The 23,185-nt window shown below is 40.3% G+C and overlaps 1 protein-coding gene across 2 annotated transcripts in view; it reads right to left on the reverse strand.

Moving 5' to 3' along the window:
- Window positions 1–23,185, reverse strand: part of zmp:0000000755 (phosphofurin acidic cluster sorting protein 2) — a 48,333-nt gene that overhangs the window by 12,492 nt on the left and 12,656 nt on the right. For both annotated transcript variants that reach the window (XM_067609645.1, XM_067609644.1), the window contains exons 2-9: window positions 15,221–15,308; window positions 6,371–6,460; window positions 5,761–5,886; window positions 3,821–3,983; window positions 2,379–2,470; window positions 2,135–2,215; window positions 1,714–1,773; window positions 142–293 (exon numbers count right to left, since the gene is read on the reverse strand). In XM_067609645.1, the coding sequence (XP_067465746.1) occupies window positions 142–293; window positions 1,714–1,773; window positions 2,135–2,215; window positions 2,379–2,470; window positions 3,821–3,983; window positions 5,761–5,886; window positions 6,371–6,460; window positions 15,221–15,308 (852 nt within the window). The remainder of the gene's footprint in view (window positions 1–141; window positions 294–1,713; window positions 1,774–2,134; window positions 2,216–2,378; window positions 2,471–3,820; window positions 3,984–5,760; window positions 5,887–6,370; window positions 6,461–15,220; window positions 15,309–23,185) is intronic.

The raw sequence follows: 23,185 nt of genomic DNA on the forward strand, positions 1-23,185 counted from the left end.
TTGTACACAGGCATATAAACAAAACAAAAAAATCTTAAGCAATTTATGACAAGACAAATGCTCATCTTCTGTCACACATTATGCTATTTACATGGCATAATGTGCATCCCCCTGTGAGGAAAACAGTAAGAACAGACATACTTGAGTTTGGGCTTGGGAGTGCTCAGGACACTCTCGTTGTCCTCCATCTCTGGCCCACTGTCACTCTGGTTGTACACCTCCAGACTGTCGTAGAGTAAGTCCAGATCCTCCTCCACTTCCTGGGTCTGGTCTACTGGGTCAGAGTCCAGGACCTGCCGTACCAGATAGACACATCATCAACACATCAGTACGCTGTAAAGAGGGGATTTGTAATAACGGACATAGATTAAATAAGTGTAGGGAGTGACTGCTGCTGTGTTTTAGCTAATCACTTTCACAGCTGTGCTAATGGAGCTTAAAGAATGAACGAGAACACTGAAGGCTGTAAAAATGAGAAAATCTATGCTATAAATACATCCCTGCCTTGGTCCTAAGCAGGCCAATTAAAAGGTGAGTGAGTGCTAGAGGAGGGCTAAGGTGCTGAGCCTTGATCTGCCAGCTGCACAGTAGGGATGTACATAGGAACTGCACCCAGGCAGGCTTGTGGACTAATCAGGTGATTAATGCCACTCCATAAGTGCAGGAACTGGCAGGGAGCAGATAAACACAGTCTGTCCCCTCTCCTCCTCCTGGCTATGTATTTATAGAGCTGTGGCCCTGCACACTGCCCAGCCACAAGGAAGGGATTAGAGACAGGGAACGTGATAAAAGATCATCGGGCCACCTGGAGCTTCCAGAACCATCCAGCGAAGCACAACTCAGATGGCTGGGAGGCTCTTGTAAGCATCGCTAGGTTAAAACTCTCAAACAGGTCCCTTTGGTCCCAATTATATTAGTTACCAATAAACTTAAAGGCATGTGTAAAAACTCTGAAAACCTATGTGGTTAAGAATAGAACGTAAACTATGGATGTTTTTGATGTCAGAAAAAGGAAGAAAAGAGAAGAAGCTTGCATATCTAAATTATTCCTATAGATTTCACAGTTCAGTGGTAATAATTATCATTATTATGGCCTAACACCGATTATACACTAATGGACATCTAGGGGTTTGCTGCGCACAAGTGCTCGACGTCCTGCTGATGACCTGATTACATGCCATTATGTAGAATCCACAGAAACATTTATTCAAAAGGACTTTGCAGAAGAAAAACACAAACCTAAATAGGACAAGCATATGAGCCCACATTTATCATTAGATTAAGTAGTGGAAAATAAGGCCGTTAATGGATTCAGTATACGAATCGCTGCTAATGGCAATGTATGAGTCATACATCCATGTGCGCAGAGGTAATGCAGCCTAACACCATAATGATGCTTGTACCTCTGTTGTGACAGTGATTTCTTCAAAGGCGATTCTGCTCCAGTAGGGGACACATTAGCAACAATGTAGCAATATGCTGTTTATACGCTCAATACTGAGATTATTTCCTCCTGCCCCCAAGGCAATTTAATAACTGATTTGTTTCACATCTGACTTACTTCATAACAAAAAGGCCTGAGAAATCCCAGGCGGGTGCACTGAGGAGGCTGTGCTGTGCCCCCCTAAAATTCACCACATTGTTTACTTTGACCCTGAGCATGTTCTCCTGGGTGTCAATCACAACAAAGCAATTATTCTTTTCACAACTCACCTCATCTGTTACCTTGAACCTCTTGAGCAAGGCCACAAACTTCTGTTTGAAGTTAGGTTGCTGTAACAGAAAAGAAACACGCAATTAAAATAAAATGAACCCGTTGAAAAGGGAATAACTGTCATGATTAAATAAACATGACAGCTGGACTCGGGCTTATCAGTTCTCCCAGTAACTGTCCACTGGATTACTCATTCACAGCCACTCTATGTAAAGACCATTATAATCAGTCCAGTGAACCCACAGCGTTCATTTACATGCTCATCCGCATCGTCCTAATGGCTTGAACAAATGGAACACAGTGTGTGCTTTTCCCTTAAAAGCTTGTACGACAGCAAGCACAGGTCTTGAGTTATTCTCATAGTCAATGATTGGCGAGCATAAAACTGGACGCTATGTGGCGGAAACAGAGGGAACTAACCCTGGTCATGGAGGTGGTTCGGATCATTTTCCTCCGGGCTTTCTTAGGCTTCCTGACCTCATCGTCTTCATCATAAAGATCCTGAAATGAAGGGAAGGTAGTGTAAGTGTGGATGAAATATCTGATGCATTAATATCAAAGTGCCCCACGAGTTCTACCAGCAGACAGTACATTCAAGTTAAATGTATTCTTGAATAAACACAAAAGCTGCATTTGAACAACATTACTATTTTATGGCACTGACCTGGCCATGAACTGCGTCATCACTGGCTTCCTGCTCTGACGAGTAGCTGTCATCGTCCTCCTCAGAATAGTTATCCATGTCTGGGGAGCGGTCTGAGGTAGGAGAGCCACAAACACACACACACAAAAATGTCAAAATACAAGGATACATGTTTAGCACTACATTGGTAAAGATTCAAATTTGCAAGTTTACCCACAGAAATGTCATTTTTGAACTAGAACTGAGGGAAATAGGGTTTACATGGTGACCTCAAAGAAGCGAGCGGAAAGACAAGGTCACTGCCTTATTTGTGCTTAAACACACACTCAATTTTTTTGGGAGAGAAGAGAATGTCTATGGGAAGTAATTTGTTCTGAATTAATTCATGCATCCAATATGAAAGCTTCTCTTCTTATCTATATCTTGTACTTACACTGCTATAGAAGGCAAAAGTGTTAAAATTCCAAAGAGTATAATTCAATTATAATGTAAATGATGCTTTCTGTATATTGTGTATTTTTCACAAATGTCATGGTGAACCAAAAGACAATTTTCCATCTTGTGTGGATAAAGTTGTTTAAATTCTCCCTCTGCTCTTCAGCAGAGTTGTTTTGACTACTTGGTGAAAGAATGATGAGGAAAATATATGGTTATGCAAAAGCGTCTTCTGTGCACATAATTAAATTCTAAATTTGCCTGATGAAATGTAATGAAACTCTTATTATGTGCAAATTAGATTGTAGAGCTGATTAAGTTTTAATGGCATTTCAGTGGTTGAAATGTTTTACTGTTGTTCTTTTATTTCATGGTTTGATTTTATTGGTGTGAGCAGCCACATTCCTAAAGAGGTTGATTTTACTGCGAGTTTGACAGCTGAGAACAGAGCAGGTGAAGAAAGTTTTTTTTTTTTTTTTAAATAACTAATTCAGACTTCCTTTTGTCTGTGAAACATCCTGTTTTATGTTCCTCGATGGGATGGATGTTATTAAGGATCACTGCAGAGAGGAGAAAGATAAACATCTTTCTTTCCCTCACAGTGACACAAGTTTAATACTTGGTGCATGAGCTCATCTGTTATGTTTGAGCGGCCTCCTTAATAACATCCAGAACAGCGAGGGATCAGCATAGCAGGATGAAGGCGTGGAGTCCGAGCAGAGCCCAATATTTCCCCCCCCTCCCTGTCCAGAATTAGAGCTGTGTAAGGTAATAGGCCCTACATCTGTTCAACTCTCAAATCAACATTACAACCATAGCTGAGGAGAATAACATATCCTTGGCCATAGGTTGGCCTGGGATTCTGTCCTCGGTTGGGAAATAGGAGCCATGTGGAAGGAGGGGAGGGAGAGGCCTGAGCAGGGAGGGCTGGCTCCAGGGTGGAGGCTGAAATTACAGACAGGATTTGAGAGGGCAGCATGGCCTGTCTAACAGACCTGTGAAGGAGGACTGGAGATGACTGTGCCCACCTGAGGTTTTTGTCTTTTGGCCAGCCTGTCCGCTACCGTCCTCGTGGTCGATGGGCTGGCTGGACAGTGAGTACACGCTGATCTCCGCCACACGCACTGGCGCCTCCTTCACGTTGCTATGGAGACCCAGAATCTGTCCTCCGTCTGTCGGGTGTTGCATCACCTGGACATAACACGACTAACATTAGAGCCATTCCATTCAAATAATTTTTTTTTTTTTAAAAAAAAGCCTCTAAACCAATTTATACAAGACACTTCAGTTTAACGTGATATTATCTTTTCTTGAATAAATACAGCACAGGACTCGATAGACGGAATTCATCTCTCTCAACATCAAGTCCTCTGAGATGCCTTCATGTTCCGTACAATTCCTGCACCTGTCAATCACTCAGCAAAGACATGTTGGAGCAGCACAGAACAAACAATATTTCTTCAATAGACAGGCAGGATGGAAGAATTTTATCTTTCCCTTTACTGAGCCGAAACTGATCCAGCAGAGATTGAGATGGCTTCCTTTACACTGCTTTATGCTTGCAGAGATTTACCGACTGATTGCTAGCTGACAGCTATGCAATCTACATAAATCTTCATTACAAAAATACTGCTTTTCCATCCCGAATGTCTCAATGAGCCAAGCCAATTTGCTTTTATCACCCAGTCAAACAGTATAACACAGTTTGCACACACCGTTTTCAATGAGACGAGAAGGGATGAGCTTCTGTTCTGAGCACTATCTGGGGGGTGCTTTCGATATTTCGCTTGATGAATTGCTACACGGGGGGTAAGCCAATTTTGGTCAACACTGGCAGGGGTATACTCGAACGCAGCGTGCAAAGTCCAATAAGTGACTTCATCCCACATAATGCCCCGATAGATTCAGAATGAGGGCACCAGAGAGTTTACTCTACAGCAGATGACAGCATAATTACCCAACAGGATACAGTATTGGCCGATCTAGCCTTATTCACAGAAGTCTGTGGGTTGTTTACTGCAGCAAGCAACAAAACAACGCAGCGGTTGAGTGGCGTTTTAAATTGCACTAATGCATTAGTCTTGTTTTTAGATGTCAGTCAATTCTTGTCCTCGGGCTACAGCTAGAAAGTAACCCTGGCTTAGCACGGACAGCGCATCAGATGCTGTAAATAAGAATTGCAGAAATCTTACATGTGCTTCTCCATTCCAAACTGAAGTCTGGTATTCAATATATCTATGACTTGAAGTCAATCGCTCTCAAACACAAACACCAAACTAATTATATCCTGAGAAAGGCATTGACCTGTTTCTGCTATATAAAGCCCGATTTCCAATCATCCCCACTGTCCTCTGTTACAACACTGGAACACATCTCTGCAAAGGGTTGCAAGTGAATGACCCACAGAATGGCACAATTAACAGCAGTATGCAGTTTCATGTTATGATATCCACACTGACATCAATGAGCAAGCGAGCAGAGTCACTTTGGGTGATGTAACTGCATATCCGGCTGAGGACCTGGTTCACATGTCACTCATGTACCATGTAGCAAAACATAAGTCCACATTAGCAGATACCAAACATTAAATGACTTGGATGAAGGCCAAAACAACTTAATCGTGCTTATCTCTACATTTAATAATCATCCACAGCGGGCATTATATCAGCTCCTAGTCCGTTATTCCTGCGTTGCATGGCTGAATGCACTGTTTTCAGAGAAGTACATATGACGCTAGCTCCAGATGGCCCATAATCTCACACAGCAGTATGTGTGATGAACATGAATCATCTAAAATTATGTGAGACTCTTTCTCTGGCAAGCGAGACATGGTACACAGACACTAATAGCCATGTCAATCACAGTCAGCACAGAATGACATGTTTCTCAAGAGAAATTTAACAGCTGACGATGAAACATGAAATGAAATGCTTGAATGCAAAGCCCCAGTTGAGGCACCATACAGTACCTCAGCCATATTGATAACTCCCACAGCCAAAGTCTTGTAACCCAGGATTGTTCGATTCTTGTAGCGTTTCCTCCTCTGCAGCATGATCTGCAGTCTGTTAGCGTCCCTCTTCAGAAAATGGGGGTACTATCAATAAGCAGAAAATAAAGTCAGATAAACAGTGCAGACCACATTGTTTATTCGTCAGCTCTCAGATGAAAACCCACATGGAGGCTTATTTCAGAAAATTTGTTTTTGTTACTTCATAAGAACACAAATTCTTCAATGGTAACTTGATGTGCAACAACTGTAAAAGAAAAATGTATCTGTATTCATTTTTTCTACTTCTTATAAACAGTAAAGTTGCACCACAACAAGGATTTTACTTCCCTGTTGCCTGCAATATAACAAAAAAGCTGCAGCCTGAGTTAATCTATACAAAATACTGTAAACATGCACACGTATAAATACTCATGAATATTTTGAACATCACACTAAGTTTGGAAAAGCAGCTAACAGCAGTGGAGTTGAGAAGGGGCGTTAGTGTGGATAAAGGCTTCAACGCGATCCTGCCTGTCAAGTAACTGTCATATCAGTGTGAGAATTCACAGTATAATGACAGAGTGCTTGCCTGTAGTGAGAATGTGAGCTCCAGATCTGTCTCCATCAGTCCACTGGGTGGGAGGACGTACTCATTCGATCTCAGAAGACGCTTAGAACCCTGGAAGACAAAATCAAACGTTTCATGTAAACATATTTATAAATTATGGACAATTAAGAATGACACATATAAGCAATTACACATCTGGGGCTTCCAGGTTGGTTTAGGTTCATCGCTTGAAATTGGCATTAATCTACTCTGGAACAAAAATGACAAAATCATTTGTTTCAAAGAGAGCAAACTGAGGTTCTGAATGGGTCACATAAGGGGTTCTTTTAGATCAGGACAACAACAATGGGCAAAGAAAAATATAATTGAAGATACAAAAATTTATCATTCATGTATTTTTCTTACAAATGAGCTTAGAACTGTAGTTAAGAGGAATTCACCTATGCTTACTATATGTACTTTAGCCAAAATATTAATTTAGCAAGCTAACGTGTTATTGGTTTTAGTAAGCTAAAAAGAGACCTAAGTTAGCAAACTTATTGTCTATATTGTATATTTGGTTTATCAGTTTATAGAGTGGTATTGATATTTCATTGTCTAACTAAGACAGTCTCATTGGCATTTAGCTAAAACAGACAAAGCTAATATTGTCAAGTTTCCGTTAGCTATAGGTTTATGGTTAGCAAAGTTCCCTCCACAAACACAGATGATTTGATAGCTTCCAGTGTTTTTCAGTTCCAATGTCAATGAGCCTCTTTCAAATCAATTTCCTCACAAAAAACTCCTTGTAATCCCATGCATAACATTTTCAATCATGTTGTTCAGTATAGACACGGGACTTTCAAAGCATTAGTGAGATGTTTCTTTGTGATATTAGTGAGATGTTTTCTATTTTCTGTCACAAAAAAAGGTTTCTGTTGAAGGAATAGTGTGGCTGACAAATACCAATGGCAATGATTATTTTGCTGAATTTCTAGATTAGCTTTCACAACTCACTTAAATTCCATATGCTCCCTTTGGAATAAAAAACAATCCCCGCAAATCAGATAGTATGTTGCTTCTTAAGCCTATATCTACTGAGAGAACAGGGACGACGTGGGCTAACCTTATTTTAGTACCAGCCTGCTTCACATTCACACATTTATGCAGATTCACACCTTGAGGCAGCCTAGTACAAACAGTCCTCCACTCCCTCTCTGCTTCTATAGAACAGTGCTACTAAAACTAGTTAAAAAGGGACCAGATGCCTTGCTATGGGACATATTATGAAGAGCTGCTGAAACTTTCATAGGTTTTCCTGCCTGATGTTAAGATTCAATACAGCAACAACCTTTCCACAAGCCTGATTCACCACCTCTAAGCTCTCACTCAATGTCTCAGAAATAACTTGTTGATGATGCCTCAAGGAGGATGCATAGTGCATGTGGCGCTATGGCTGTCACTAGAGAAAGAAAAAATATATATATTGTGAGAGGAGAAGAAAACACAATTAAGGCCCACATACATAAGCAATAAGAATAACAACAACATAAAACAATTATCTCTTTTAAAACATGTGGTTAGCTGTCATTATGTTGCATCTAATGCTTGCTATTCTGGCCACAGGTGAGAAAGATCACCTATGCTAATTCCGGTTTTAAATGCCACAGGTTGCAGCAGTGTCTTCCAAATTTAAAGACCTGTCTCAGTTCCTAGCATGTTTCTCTTGTGTGCCTCTGGAAAAGTCTATCATGTTCCTCATCAAATTACATTTTAACTTACCAACCAAGCTTCTTTTTTTAAACTACTCATCATCTTGAAACAAGGAGTGTGAACATGAGAGCAGAAACAGCTTGTCAAGTCTTGGGTTGACCATTTTATGTCAAGCTGTGAGTGCTGAAGACAGGCATCTGTTGTGTAATATTTGGCAACTCAGACATCCACTGCTGTAAAATTTCATAAGTCCTTAAAGCTTAGTGCAGGTATCTGCAAAACCTGCCAATTGAATTAGGTAAGACTTGGTGAGCAGCATGGGTCAGTAAGGATATCCTGTATCTGGCTTAATACCCTGGGGAGAAACTCTTTAACAGTATGATCCCGTCAGTGCGACATTGGATCCTAATGTCATCAGAGCTGCTAAATCATGTAACAGACACCGAATGAAATGGTTGGGTGTGTACTGAGGAATCATTACAGGATACCAGAGGGGGTTGGTCTTATTCAAAAATGCAGTGGTGCCTTTGTAGGAACGACACCTGCACGTCAAGGCAAAAATACCTAAAAATACTAACTTCCAGCACCTTATCTTCAACAAACAGTTTGAATATGTTACAGGAGGCACAGTAGTCCATAAGCACTGTTGTCTCAGAGAAAGAAGGCCCTGGATTTTAATCACTGGCATTGGTCATTCTTGATCAGAGTTTACATGTTCTGTCTGTCCTGTTCTGTACCTGTGGGTTTTCTCCTGGTGATACAGATTCCTACTAAAGCAGTGTGAAAGCATGTGTCTGTCTATGTGTTACCCCTGCGATAGACTGGCTTTACGTTAACTGCATTGTCCCACCTTTTGACCAATGCATGCTTGGATAGACAGAAATATGTAGGTAGAGCATATGCTAAAATAAAAATACTGTAGTTACATTAGTAAATATTACATAAACAACCACCTAATTGTTAAATGCAGTACTTCTGATACTTTACTGCTTTAAATCATTACAAATGTCCTCAAAATAAAGAGCAGTGAAAAAATGTTTATATTCACAACACATGAAGTATTATGCTGATTGCAAAAAAAAGTCAAGCAATGTTGCATCTGATGTCTCAATGTATAACCTCCACTTCCACCAGATTATTCTCCTGTGTCACAACTACCCAGTGAACCGCTGAAAATTTGATAAACAATGTTACTGTGATAAAATAAACCTGTGCGATAGTGGTCCAATACCACCATATTTGTTGAACATATATACATTTTATATATTATATATATTACATTGGTTATCATCCTACCCCTTGATGAAAATGTCCTAAATATACATAAATAGGTGATGTTTGCTTAATGACACACTATTTGTTTTTCACATTTAAAAAAAAAAAAAAAAAAAAAAAAAAAAAAAAGGTACAATGCGTAAGATTTCACCATTATTTTAGTTTAAAACATTCAAAAATTAACTAAAAATATCAACAGAATGGGAAGAAATAACAGTTTGGACGTTATGTCAAAGACGTCTATGTATTGTGCTGCAGAGATATCTACTGAAGTTAGCAGACTAACCAGTTATCCCTGGCCCCGTCTGGCCCGTTCTGTCTGGTAATACCACTTTGTACCTCAGGGTTGATACTAAGTCACTGTAGTGCTGCCCTGACCAGCAATGGCAGAGACAGGCCAGGCTGAAAGCTGCAGTTCTTTTTGCTGTAGGACTGTTGATATGTCCCTTTACTAAGTTTAAATATTTTTTTCAGGCAAGAAAGTAACAATTTAGATTCCCAATATGAGGTTAGTTCATCCAAATAACACATATTTGGAAAGTTGCACCGATGTTGTCGGAGCAGCCAGCTGCTGCTGCAGACGCTGGCCAGGGAGACATCAGCTGGTCATGTCAGCTGCATGATCCGACGAATTGCACTGGGACGCACCAGCTATGAGTAAGCTGATATGAGCCATTTGGCATCGTAACACGTCATAGTAAGCTGGATCGATATTGAAATATCATATCAATAATTCAGGTCTCAAATGGATTACTGTGTTGTAAAAAGACAGCAATTAATGCAAAAATTATGCTGTGTGGTAGAAAAACAGCTGTTTTCCTATTACAGTTACATTTTATGATTTACACCTACCCTAGGGGTATGTATGTAACCATTTAGTTGTTACTTAGAATTATGTTGTAACTTAACTCTGTGTTGCAACCATTTTCTGATCTGTACAGCTCTTTGGTAATTTACTGCTGGCTCTAATGTCTCTGGAGCATTTTGATATCTTGACGCCGATGCACAGATACACTGTAAGCAGTAAGCTTTACGCTATATTCAGCGAGTGATAATGATAGTGGGGTGATGCATTTGGGGGGTGGGGGGTTGGATCACGTGTACCTAAATGTTGTCAAATTAATCAGATCTTTTATTAGCTTTTTATAGCTCAAATGTTGCATGAGGTTGAAACTTCCAAGTCTCAGTCCACAAGCTTGTTAAAACAGGCATGAAATACAATAAGAATTGCCACTTTTAAGACCATAAAAAACAAACAGTCTTTATTTTACAAGCCTATCTCAAAGTAATGTTTTAGAGCATTATTTGCTGTAATGAAGATAGATAAAAAAGATTAAATAAACCTTTAAAATATAAAAGACAAAGTTTTGAAGAACTAAAGGAAACATGAAACTAAAGTATTTTGCTATAATATGCATTTTTTCTCTCCAGCATCATGGCTCAATATGCTTGTGAGAAGGACATGTTGTTGGTACCTTGACAGTAGCTGAAGCAATTGCTTCGTAATCTAAAAGGGAAAAAAAAAGGGTAAATCTCTGTCTGTATCTGACCTTGTCACTAACTTGAGCTTCACAAAGAAGCCCTGTATGCACTCTTTTCTCATGCTCGGTGGCTGGTACAATGAATCAAGGCACAAAAGCCGAGCACTCTCAAACTGCCTGACATGCATTAACAATACAGAGCCTTGGCAAGGAAAGCTTGTACTCAATGTCCTTTGCCCACCCCCTTTCTCTCGCCCTCTCTGCTCTGCTACAAGCTTCTCCACTGTCTTTCTGGGGCCAGATGGGGGAATTTTACATCCCCTCAATTCTACCAAACTCCACAAGCCTGTGGGAAAACATGTCTAAAAAACTTCTTCTCAAGGTTACTTTAAATTCTCTAAATTGGCTCCCCTGTTTGCAGCAAAGACAGGAGGTGATTCGGGGTCAGCACAAAAACTCTGAGTGCAATTGTATTAAAGAGGTTTTAAAGGCGTTCAGAGACTTCTACTTTCTCCAGACACACACTGATACACGCACACATAATTGGATCATATCCTAGTGTACTGCAAATGGAAGTGCTTTGGACAGTGGCTTGTGCTGAAATGAGGATTGCACGCCTTTCCTATCATAATCCAGCTGACATCAATGTCTGGCTACAACCTTAGGGAACTGCACCCAGAAAAGACGAGATACAAAATGCATAATCATGTGGTGCACGTGCAGTAGCAGACCACTGTGCAGAGAATGTAGCAGAGGTCTGTGTGAGGAGGCCTGAGCTACTTAGTAGTGACCCAGCGGTCTCCAGGGTGAGAGACATAAGACTCCCAGGGAACACAGAGCCTCCTGGTGATTTAACTGCAACCTCATCATCCCTACTGCTGTGGCTTTGGGAGACCATCCAAATGGTTAGCCATTACAGGGGCCTGTGTGTGCATGCAGGCCACTTAACCTGATGAGACCCAGAGAGAGGAAAGAGATGGTCACTGTGTGCCAAACAGAGAACCGATGACATGCGGTAATGAGGCTTTGTCATTCACTGAAAACAAAACCCTCTCATTCCTCTGTCATCTTCTCAAACTGTCTCTTTATCCCCCCAGCGTCTCTGTTCTCCCTAACCAAACCTGCTGGAAATTGCATTTAATGCTCCAGTTCCGGAGCTGTGGTGAACAGAGCTTTGCTCGGCTGTCCTACGGGCGCCTCAGCAGAAATGGAGATTTCACGCTCCGGAGACAACATAGCTCGTGGATAAAGCCACACTTGGTTGGTTGTTTTCTCCTTCAGGATGACAGTAAAGGGGGGATGATGTGTTTGTTTTTAAAGAGGACCTATTATGCTTTTCCTTATTTTCAGTCATATACATAATGTTACAATGTTGGATGTTCATATTATACGGGGCCAAAGTGTCAAATATTGAGGTGAGTGTATGTAGAAGTAATCCCTGTGAGCAAAAAGCACCGGCTTCAGACTGCTCTGAACGCTCGATTTCCAACTGTTTTTTCTACTTTCAGCCCGAGTCGACATCAACTAGTGATGGAATTCTTTATATGGTCATCTGCTCTACGCACAGTGTGCAAGTTCACTGCTCCGCTCCGCTAACATTATGGCATCCTTCCATTGTTTTGGGGGTAGTCATGCCGAGTCATGAATGTAGTCGAGCTGGCAGGCTGTGAGTGTTTTTCCATAGCACAGCACAGCAAAGTCAAATAAGTAGTTTACCTGTTGAAGGTGTGCTGGTTGTCTGCAGTTTCTGCTTGTACTATTCCTCCCTGCATTATTTCTAACTGATCCACTGAACAAAGAGATTCACATATCTCCATACGTTGTTGTGTCGACTGGTTTTTAGCGCTGCTAACAAAGCTCTGCTAATCTAGTGAGGAACACATGTCATTTCCTGTAAATTCTTCACAATGAACATCTCCCATTATTTAGTCATTGAAAAGCTTCTAATATGAAGCATTAAAGCAGGAAATGTTGTGTTTTCATTGGCAGTAACTTAACACAACTCAGCAGGCTTCCCAAAAGCTGGCCAATCAGAAGAGAGTGGGCTCATCCGGAGGGAGCTATGACTGCCTCTTAGAGACAGAGGATGAACTGAGGGGCTGCATAAAGGGCCAGTATAAGATAAATAGTTTTGTTTGTTTTTTTAACTGTGAATCATGCAAAGCTACTCTAGTGGAATCCAAAAATAAAAATATATAGCTGGAAATGAGCATAATAGGTCATAATAGGAGCAAATAGAAACGCCCAGTATTGCATAAAATTTCAATTAAACTTAATAATGAGGGTGACAACATATGAGTGTGTCAGAAAACAGTCAATATCTGAACCACAGGAATAAAAACTGTCTCTCCGAATAAGTTTTTATTCTTCTGTCTGCCTATCTCATCTACTCATTAACCCTTTTGATAAATTAAGATGCTTCCTTTCTAACCTGTTGGCTTTTCAACCTAACAACACATTCCAGCTATGGTGATAATTGCTCTTGTCATTTAATCTTTTACTCTTTAAACAACACTCATGCATATTATAATCTACTAGTGTTAGGATAATGGTAGGAATGGTCGTATCCACTGTTGGTATAAATATTAACTCTGCCCTTAAATAAATCATGCATGCTGGGAAAGCACACAGCGTGAGACATGGCACAGCTGACATATTCCTTCTTAGAGGCAGGTTCTTAGAGAAAAGCCCAGGATTTGTGTGGCAGATAAAGAGGCTGAGATGAATTTCATTAAAGCATCTGCAATATACAGTGCAGGATGAAGTCCACACACTAGATTCTTACTGGTACATGTAAATCATATTATGTGGACGATGTAAAAGCTTTGCTCAGACTTCTGTTAATGTAGCGCTGAATCTCTCCGGTACAAGTTCTTCTCGCTCTGAGCTGAGTTTTCTTAAATTCTCTACTGCTTGGATTTTCTGGGCAACTGCAGAGAAGAAAGTTTGAATGACTTTTTCCTTGAAGTTATTTCTACATGACCACCTCAGGGTACTGTGTTCGTATGTGTGTCTGTAATCGCTGGTCTTAGTTCTCCATCTATATCATCTTTACAACTGCTACGAGGCTTACTGCTGAGTCTGTGTTTTGAGACAGTGAAATCTGCCTGCAGACTAAGGGCAGCATTTCAACAGCTACTACAGCTCAGTCTAGTCTATGATCTAAGCAGCTGGGGTGCAGTAATATACTACTTTATCTTCACATAGACAGTAGGGGTGTCACAATATGCCAGTTTCCATGATGTTATCTAAAAATTATAGTAGTAATATTGTGTAATACTAATTACACAATGTTGTTATCTCACTAATAAGTATTTTTTGTATTTGTTTCCTGTTCTCTCTCCATCTCAAGTACATACACACAAATCCACTCTGCCAACAATATGTCAGTCAAACAAAACATTATTCTGAGGGGGAGAAACTTTATCCTTCCACTCAAAAAAGTTCTCTCTCTGTTTTAGGAATACTTAAGATTCCATGTAAAAGGATGGGCTTATTGTTGAACATTAAGGCGAACTTGACACTACAAAGAAGTCAAGGAAGAAACCCAGCTAACCTCAAGTCATTTCCACAGTTACTGTAGCACTACTCTGCAGCATAGAGGGAATAAGTTGTAGCACTTTTGCTGCAAGTTTGGATTATGATCAGTCAAGCGCAACAGAACATAAGAATGTAAGCTTGTTTAGTGAGCAGCAAAGCTACAGTCCCTGTAAAATTAACTGGGTTGTTCACACAAACACACGCCAGTTCAGATGTTCACACACTTAAACACACACTATGTCCTTGTGTTTCAAGTCCATTTACTCAGCCAACTGCTGGTTGTTATTATTAATTAACTAGCTATTAATAGCAAGAGTCTGCAGTATTAGGAAGACTTCAAATGTCAGTATGAAGATATTTTAAAATGTGATAACTTAAAGGAAAAATGTGATTGTTTTTTTTTTTATATTTTAGTCTTTTGTTATGCATTTACACCAAAGATGAGGTGCTTTTGGCATTTAAATCACAAACAAACCATGGAAGATTAACTTTGAATGACAACCTAAAATAAGGTAACTCATGTTACGACTGCTCACCCATAGTACAAAAAAATGCATTAGGAATCAACGTAAGATGCAAAATCCGTCTTAAGATGCTAATGCACCTGCTTAGAGTAGTAATACTAGTCTGCCATTTAAAGCACCTGAGTGGATGTGACTCAGCAGAGCTTCCTGTGCAGCTAAGGAGGGGTTTTAATCAATCAGACGGATTAGTAGCAGGTCTTATCATCGTCTAGGCTTTGTGATTATGTTCAACAGGGTACAGTCACAGTAAACAATTGAGAAACATTGAGCCACACACTCCAAACTGTGACATGCTGCTCTTAGATGTGATGCAATTGAGCTTGTTTCTCCCATTGCACATGAAAGATTAATCCACCCACCTGTATTTTGACAGCTATAGACAGGGAGTTCAGTTCTTTATCCAGTTCTTTTAGGACAACCAGCTTTTTCAGTGTGAGGCTGCAGAGCCTGTGCAAGAGAGAAGGAGAGGGAAAAAGAAACAGATTAGTGACATGACTAACACAATATGAGCACACGTTCATGACATGCTGTAGCATCTGGGGATGAAAAGCATAGTCAACAAAGCAGCACTCACTGCTGCCACATGTGTCTTCTACTCATGTCTTTATTCTTCCTTTGGTCTGCAGTAGGGATGTCAACGGTTAACTGTTAATCCGTTAACCACCAAGAATATTTTTGAGCGGTTACGCATGTCGGTCTATAGGTTATTTTGCATACACACACTGCTAACGACTAGATAATGACATGTTCACAACATCAGATATTATTTTTGAATGGATGATGTACTAGTGTGCCAACTACTACATGGAGTGTTGCATTATGGGTTGTTTGTAGTCTTAATGTTGCTAGGCTAGTGAGTGTCTTAAAGTCTGTTTATAATGAGTGTGTTAGAGTGTTTCGTTAGTCCACTTTAAACTGGAGGAGTTTCTGAAGGCTCACGTAACATGTTTTTCAGCCACGGAGGTAATAAATTCATGTTGATGTCCAAAGTGTCTCTACTGCAGAAACAGAATATGTCAAGCTGCCAAATACCACTGAGACAGATGATAAGGAGCTCGAAAAGACAAACAGGCAGTCTTATAAATGCAAACTGCCAGAGAAAATAACTTTTGACCGCTTCCAAAAGCCTGATAGAAGAGTGTGTCAGTATATAACTGTACTATGATGTAGGTTATACTCAAAAAGTAATGTTATTTTTCCAAAAACCGTTGTTGGAAAAGGGGGGGTCTTCGTATAAAATCAGGGTCGCCTTATATTCAGGCCAACACAGCACTAGCACTATGTTGTACCGCATTAAGAACAAGCACCAAGCTGCCATGTCCGAGGATGGCTCGCAGTTGCAGCTAAAGATCACGTCGCTGGTAGCCACGGGGAGAAAGTGTGATGTGTGCCGGTCTGAAGCCATCACCCAATTGGTGTGCCCAATGATTGAGAGAGATATGCTGCCAATCAGCGTGGTAGAGGGCGAGGGATTGAAAGAGCTAGTTTGGTATCTCGAGTCTGAGAACGTTATGCCATTGAGAGCTACTGTGATTAAACGCATTGAAAAACACTTTGAGGAGAAGAAGGATGAGCTACAAGTCAAGCTAGCCAGGGCAGACAAGCTAGCTCTGACCACTTACTGCTGGACAGCTCTCACAAACGAAAGCTACGTCACAACTTTTGTTAAAAATTATTTTCCAGTTAGTTAGCGGTTAATGGGTGTCGGTGTGTCGTAAGCAATATTTACAAAAGCTGACATCCCTAGTCTGCAGGTTTGACAAAAATAATGGAGCACATCCAAGAATCATCAGTGAGTGACAGAGAACACAACTGAATAATCAAACCCTTTTCTACTCAGCTATACAGTCATGAAGTATTGTGTCCCTTGTCATCAAAGAAAAATCTATGATTTTTTGTGAATGGATGATGCACCAAAGTGATACTTAATCAGGATTCATATTGTCAGCTTTATGGAAAGTGGCGTAGTGAAGTACTGTTGCTGATGTGACTCACTGCCATCTGTTTATTACTGAATAAAACAGGTCAGAACCGTATACTCACATACTACTCTATTTTTGACAGGCATGTTGAGAATTTAATTCTAGAGAGAGCTGTCATGCTAATATCCAGACTTGGTAAGGTATCAAAGAAATATATATTGTATTTAATGAGAAAAGCAAATGTAGGTCAGAGGGTCTCAGTAGACACCTCTCAGGTCAAGCCTGTCTTATACAACACAGGGTCACTGAGGAATACAAGAAGGGTAAAAGCAGACACATGCTTAATGCCACACCTCTTTCACAGGTCTACAACAATTTGTGACCTTTAAAAACCTCCCTTCCCTTAACCTGCGCCAACTCCCACCCAAAACAGCGCCTGTACAGCCAGACCCTCTGCAAGAAGTCGACAACTCCCAAGCCAACTTTGCTGCACTTCCTACTGACCCACTTTTCCCATCAGTCCCGTTGCATTAAATTGTGATCAGTCTGAGCCACATTCAAAGGGGAGGAACAAAGACAAAGCAAACAAGCAGCTATACAGTCACCCACTTTCCTTGAGGGCCACTCGGCAACATTTGCTGACTTCACTCGGGCACTCCCTTCTAGGCGAGTATGATTCACAAAGACTCATCAAGTTCCAACACAAAGAAAACTGTAGTGCAAGCCGACGATAACAAAGGGCTGGTCTCTTTAGAGCAGACTAATGTGGAGTGTAAACAAGACAAAAGTGTGGTGTCTCATCACTTTTCTCTCTGTACTGTATTTTTCAAAGTTAAAATTAGGAAATGTTCATTTAAATTTCAGTTTTAAAAATCTGTAACATTTTCATTTTAATCAAAAATCTTTTCTTCCTGTTTTCTGAACACACCTTGAAGAGATTAAACACACTGCCATATGTTTGTCTGCTTGTTTAGCTGTATGTCTATGTTTGTATCTTGAGAACTACTGTCTACCAGAGTCAAATTTATTGTGTGTCAATATACCCGAAAAATAAAGTTGATTATGAGTTTTGCTTTTGGAGATTCAAAATGCTTGAAATACATATTCCCTACAGAACTTCAAATCTGCTATTTCAGCCTAAATCGCTGTTTCCTATATTTTTGACTCAGCTTTAACAGGAGACGACGAGCAGCTCACAACAACACAAACCAGCCAGGGTCAAACAAATAATCAAGTAATAAAATTCCAACTCAGACATGATGTTAATCAGTGCAGACATTCAGGCAGCAGTAGCCAAGGGGAAAGAGGCCCAAAAAAAATATTGATTTTTGATTTTTCTTACTTGGCTTATTTGGATTCATGGATAAACATGGTTGTTTCCAAAAATAGTTATTTCTCAAGGAACTGTCAATAGTTTGACCTTTATACATCTCAATGCGTTTTTCTGTCGTCTCTTTCTTGAACAATAATGATGATGATATTAATGATATTATGAAGATGTAGTCACTAGATGTAGTCACAGTTTTTTGTTTGCTATTTATCCCATCAGTGCTAATTTCATCATGGTAATAAAAAAGGTTTAGATAAATATATTTCTTCATAGTTTTTATTAATAACACACATAACTAACACTACAGACAGAGGGGAAGGGAAAGGAGATGGCTTAAGGTCATTAGATCCCAAGAGAGGTTTATCCATGCAGCCAACATTCAGATAGAATATATCTTTAATGACGACAATATAAAAATTTCATCAACAGGAATAGGCCAGGAACTTGCTGTTTCCGTGTAGAATCTCCCTCTGGCCCAAATAGGTGACGACATATTTCTACGATATTTTACTGGAAGCATTTGGGGCGTGAATCGTCGATCCACTTGGCTGCACGATTATTTAAGTTACCGCGTGTGTGTTACTGTAGGATAACGAATGCAAATCTAATGAAGCTGGAGTAATTAAATGTTAAATCTTGTAGGTAGTGCCTGGATCCAACTTGCTTTATGGTGAGGATGAGTCACCAGGCAGCCCCAGCCCTCTGTCTGGGGGGAGGGGGGGTAGATGGAAAGCAGGACTGATGGTTTAACAACATCTTTATCCCGTCACAGCTCTCTCTCTCTCTCTCTTGCTCTCTCTCTCTCTCTCTTGCTCTCTCTCTCTCTCTCTCTCTCTCTCTCTCTCTCTCTCTCTCAATAGACTGGGATTCACATGTAATTAAAAAGGCTGCAGGCGCTGAAGGGGTCACCTAGGGAACCAGAGATTTTTTATTATTAGACAGAGGTGTTATCTCCACTCCTGCCAGCCACTGTGTTGTGTTGTAAGTGAAACTCGTGGCCATCTGTTCTGGCCTGGTGCCAGTTTGTCCCCTGTGCTCCTACCCAGACCCAGTTCACTTTGCCACCCAAACAGTAACTGCAGTGACAGACCAGGTGTTGCATAAAATCACTAATCATTGTGCTAAAATAGCTGGTGGAAGCATACTTCACTGGGTCAAGGATAATTCAGACACTTTTAGAGAGGACTGTCAGCAGGGATATACTTTGTGATTACAAGAGTATGGGATGGGAGGGAGGGGGGAGTTATATCTGGTCTCCCCTCCAGTCAACAGACACTAGCACACACTCAAGATCAAAATAGGGGCTTGCAGAAGCCCCTCAAAAGATGCATTAATCCTCTATTTTGGCATGTCAATCCCACATTCCTAGAGAGAGCCTGGGGTGGGATCACAGCATGCCTCACTGTGCCAAACAGGACCAAAACAAAATAGTGTTATCAATGCATGGAGAAGACCGGGTGGGTGGGGAGTCTATATAGCAGTCTCCAGTTCAATATTTCTGTGAACTGGCAGTGGAAAGCAAAGATAAGTGATACATTTTCTGTCTGGTTCCCAGCTGATAAGAGCCCGTGGGGGATATCCCTCGTTCAGTTTCAGTGCCTGCACCGGTTAAGCCAACACATCGCCTGCCAAGCTCTTCTGATTGGGTCATCATAGTTATAGACTGAGTTTATTGATCCTTTCATGCACGCTAGTATCCTGGTTATGAGTCTTTTGCTGGTTTTTGGTCATACTCAGGATATGTCGATGAAAGTGGAAGGCAGCACCACAAACTATTGCCTCAAAAATGACCATAAATCATGTTGAATCAACATCCCTCTAAAACAGCTTTAATAAAAGCTGAATTATCTAACCTTCATGAGGGCAGGATTTATTAAAGGACTGTGGTATCCAACTGAATTTGTTTCAGCTACAGTCACTATATCAAAAAAAACATCCAAGTTTTTAATCTTCTCAGTTTGTAAAGCCAGTCTGAATTTAATGTTTTCATGCATTAATATTTTGTCACTGGCAGAGAACAGGCCGACTCACAGAACATGCAGGAACCAGAGTCATATCCTAACTAGAACTGCAACGATTAGTCGATTAATCGATTAGTTGCCTATTATGAAATTAATGGACAACTATTTTGATAACCTATTAATTGTTTTGAGTATTTTTTTTAAGAAAAAAAGTCCAAATTCTCTGGTTCCAGCTTTTCAAATGTGAAAATATTCTTTTTTTTTGTCCTCTATGACAGTAAACTGAATATCTTTGGGTTGTGGACTATTGGTCAGGACAAAACAAGACATCATCACCTTGGGCTTTGGGAAACAGTGATCAAACAGTTTTCACCATTTTCTGACATTTTGTAGACCAAACAACTGATCAATTAATGAAGAAAATAATTGTTAGTTGCAGTTGTAATTAGAGTAAACATGCATGTTTGTCTCTAGATGATATCTGCCATCACTGACATGGACAGACATGGAGATAGTGACATACTGATGACTGACAGTGGCGTAAAATTAACATTTACTGACCGCTCTGACGGACGGTGCCCAGTAGGTGCCTTAGCACTCTACAGCTAATAGGTTTAGCCTATATGGTATCACTCACAGCGGCATGAGTAGTGCTGCTCCATCTAAGCCCATTAGTGCATCCAAGTCACCCATTGTACCGTCACTAACTGTTGACCTTTTCTGCCTCTAAAGTAAAGAAAGGCCATTAGATTACAAGGCCATTTCCCTCTTTTAGATTAAACTGACTGCACTCAGTGACATTCCAATATTGCTAAGGAAATCAAGAAAATGTAGGTGGAAAATTATAATGCTTCATTTTATATTAAGTGGGGTAAATGGCTCAGACAGGTAAGCTCATCTACAGAGAAAAGACCTTAAATCTGCATTGAAAGCTCTGTAGTTGAACTGACAGACATGAACAGCTCCTAAGCTGTAGCTATTGTACACTGCATGGCAAAAAGCCATGACCAAAAAAACCCCCAATCTTTGATTTTTATTACTGGCTGAACTTGGGACAATAAACAGGCAGGCTGATAAATTAGCAGAGCTCTAATGTCGAAATTAGAATAAACTCACCGGGATTTGAATTCAGTCCTTTTTAGACACAGTTTAAATGAGAGCAATCAGTGCGACTAGTCCTCCATTAAACACTGTGACACTATTTAACAGAAGCTGAATCATCGCTTCCCCTTACATTTGTTGGAGTCTACCAGAAGACAGGAGGGGGAACAGTGACTAAATGAAAATATATGAGGATTATTGTAGGGATGAAATCAATCATTTTGAAAGATTATCATTTATTACTTTTGGTTATAAAATGTTTTATTGTTTTATAACAAGAGGTTTAAAAACTGAGCAATAAAGCACTTGCATTGGCACATAATGCTGCATCTCTTCACGCTACATCAGTTGACTTCTGCAGTAATAAATATTGGTTTAAACCTTAAAATATCACCATTAGTAGCTGTTATTTGCTGGAGGAGGAAGTGAGGGCTACCCGATGAAGTCACTGTATTTTGAAGGATGGTCAGTGTGTGGCTACGCTTGAATCCTTTCACGTTTATCTGTGCAGGACAAACAAAACAACTTATCAGGCAGTACACTCAAACAGCCGTGGTCAAATATTTGGTTTTAGATAAGAGGCCTGTGATTGTGGGTTATATGGCATGGGGCATTATCTTATCTTTGCCGCTTCATCCACTTTTTTTCCTGCTGCAATAACAAAAAGACTTCAGATGGAAAAGTAACAAAGCTTTCCAGTGATTTACAATTTGAACATATCGTCACATGAAGCTTTTTAGATTTGCTGAAACACCAGTAGAGACCAACGAGTGACACAAGGGTGCAACGGCTCCAAATCACCTACACGTCATACACACAGGTCAACTGAATCAAAAGAAAATCATGCTGCTGTGTTTCGATCCAACCTCTCCCTCTTTCAGTGAAAAACTTGGCCCACCGGTATTGATACGACATTGCAACATCAGAGGAAACCAAATCAATCGCTGGAGGTGGATTAAAGGTGGACGGCCGAGAGGAAGTCAGGGAGCAGAGCCCAGGGACACACATTCTACACAGTGAAAAATTCCTTTTTGTCAGCCCCTTTCTGACCTCACCCTCCCCTGTGTAAGGCTGGCTTTCTTTAACATACACGGGGCCCTCACACAGGTTTCTCTGGAGTCAGGTCTCAAAGAGAACTTCTGGCCCGACACCAAGCTTCAGTCAGTCATTGCTTTGAGTTTGGCTCTTTGGTAAAACGATATGTCTATCTGGACTGGAGACAGCATATGTCGAAGCAGACATAGTTTTTATTAGACTGACATCAAAAGGTATTTGAAAAATGTAAATCCTGAATCTAAAAATCAACTCCCAAGTTCCTTAGACTCAGATTTCAGAAGATGTGACAACAAGCATATGAGGGAATTATCATTATCACCTTCCCTGAAGGTGAGAACATGTTCCTTGTTTTTGAAAAGTCATGACAAAGCCAGAAAGAAAGAGGCAATCCACATACAGACCTTTCTTCATATTATAAGAAGGAAACCTTTAATAGCTGTAAATATCTCATGTTTCCACTATGCAAATTCCTAATTGACCTCAACAGTTAAACTGACCACAAAAAAACTTTGAGCAAGACTTTTTTTCAAAAAGCTCCATTAATCCATCACATGGACATCACAGCATCACTTAAGAGTGTTTATTGTCTGGACTGGTGTCAACAAACAGCACAAATCCTCTCTACATCAACATCCTGCAAAGCCATTAGTCCAAGATGTGCTGGTGTGAAAGAGTACACGTGGCTACTATGATGCTATTTCTGGAGCACTTTGGTGATAGCAGCATCTCAAATAACTTGGTGACAGGAACACCCTTAAGTTTAAGAGACTACAAAGACACAAAAGCTTGTCTGCTCATGGCAACATTTCAAAGTATGAAAAAAGCCCTACATTAAGATATGGCAGCTAGCCGATACAAAGTGAGTGTCATTGGGTTGTCTCTACACGTTTTATGTTCTAATTTGATCCAGTGGACAGATTGAAGCATCGGGAGAAGTTCCATTGTAACTACTTT

This window comes from Thunnus thynnus, chromosome 14, assembly GCF_963924715.1.
Source record: "Thunnus thynnus chromosome 14, fThuThy2.1, whole genome shotgun sequence".
Taxonomy (NCBI): domain Eukaryota; kingdom Metazoa; phylum Chordata; class Actinopteri; order Scombriformes; family Scombridae; genus Thunnus; species Thunnus thynnus.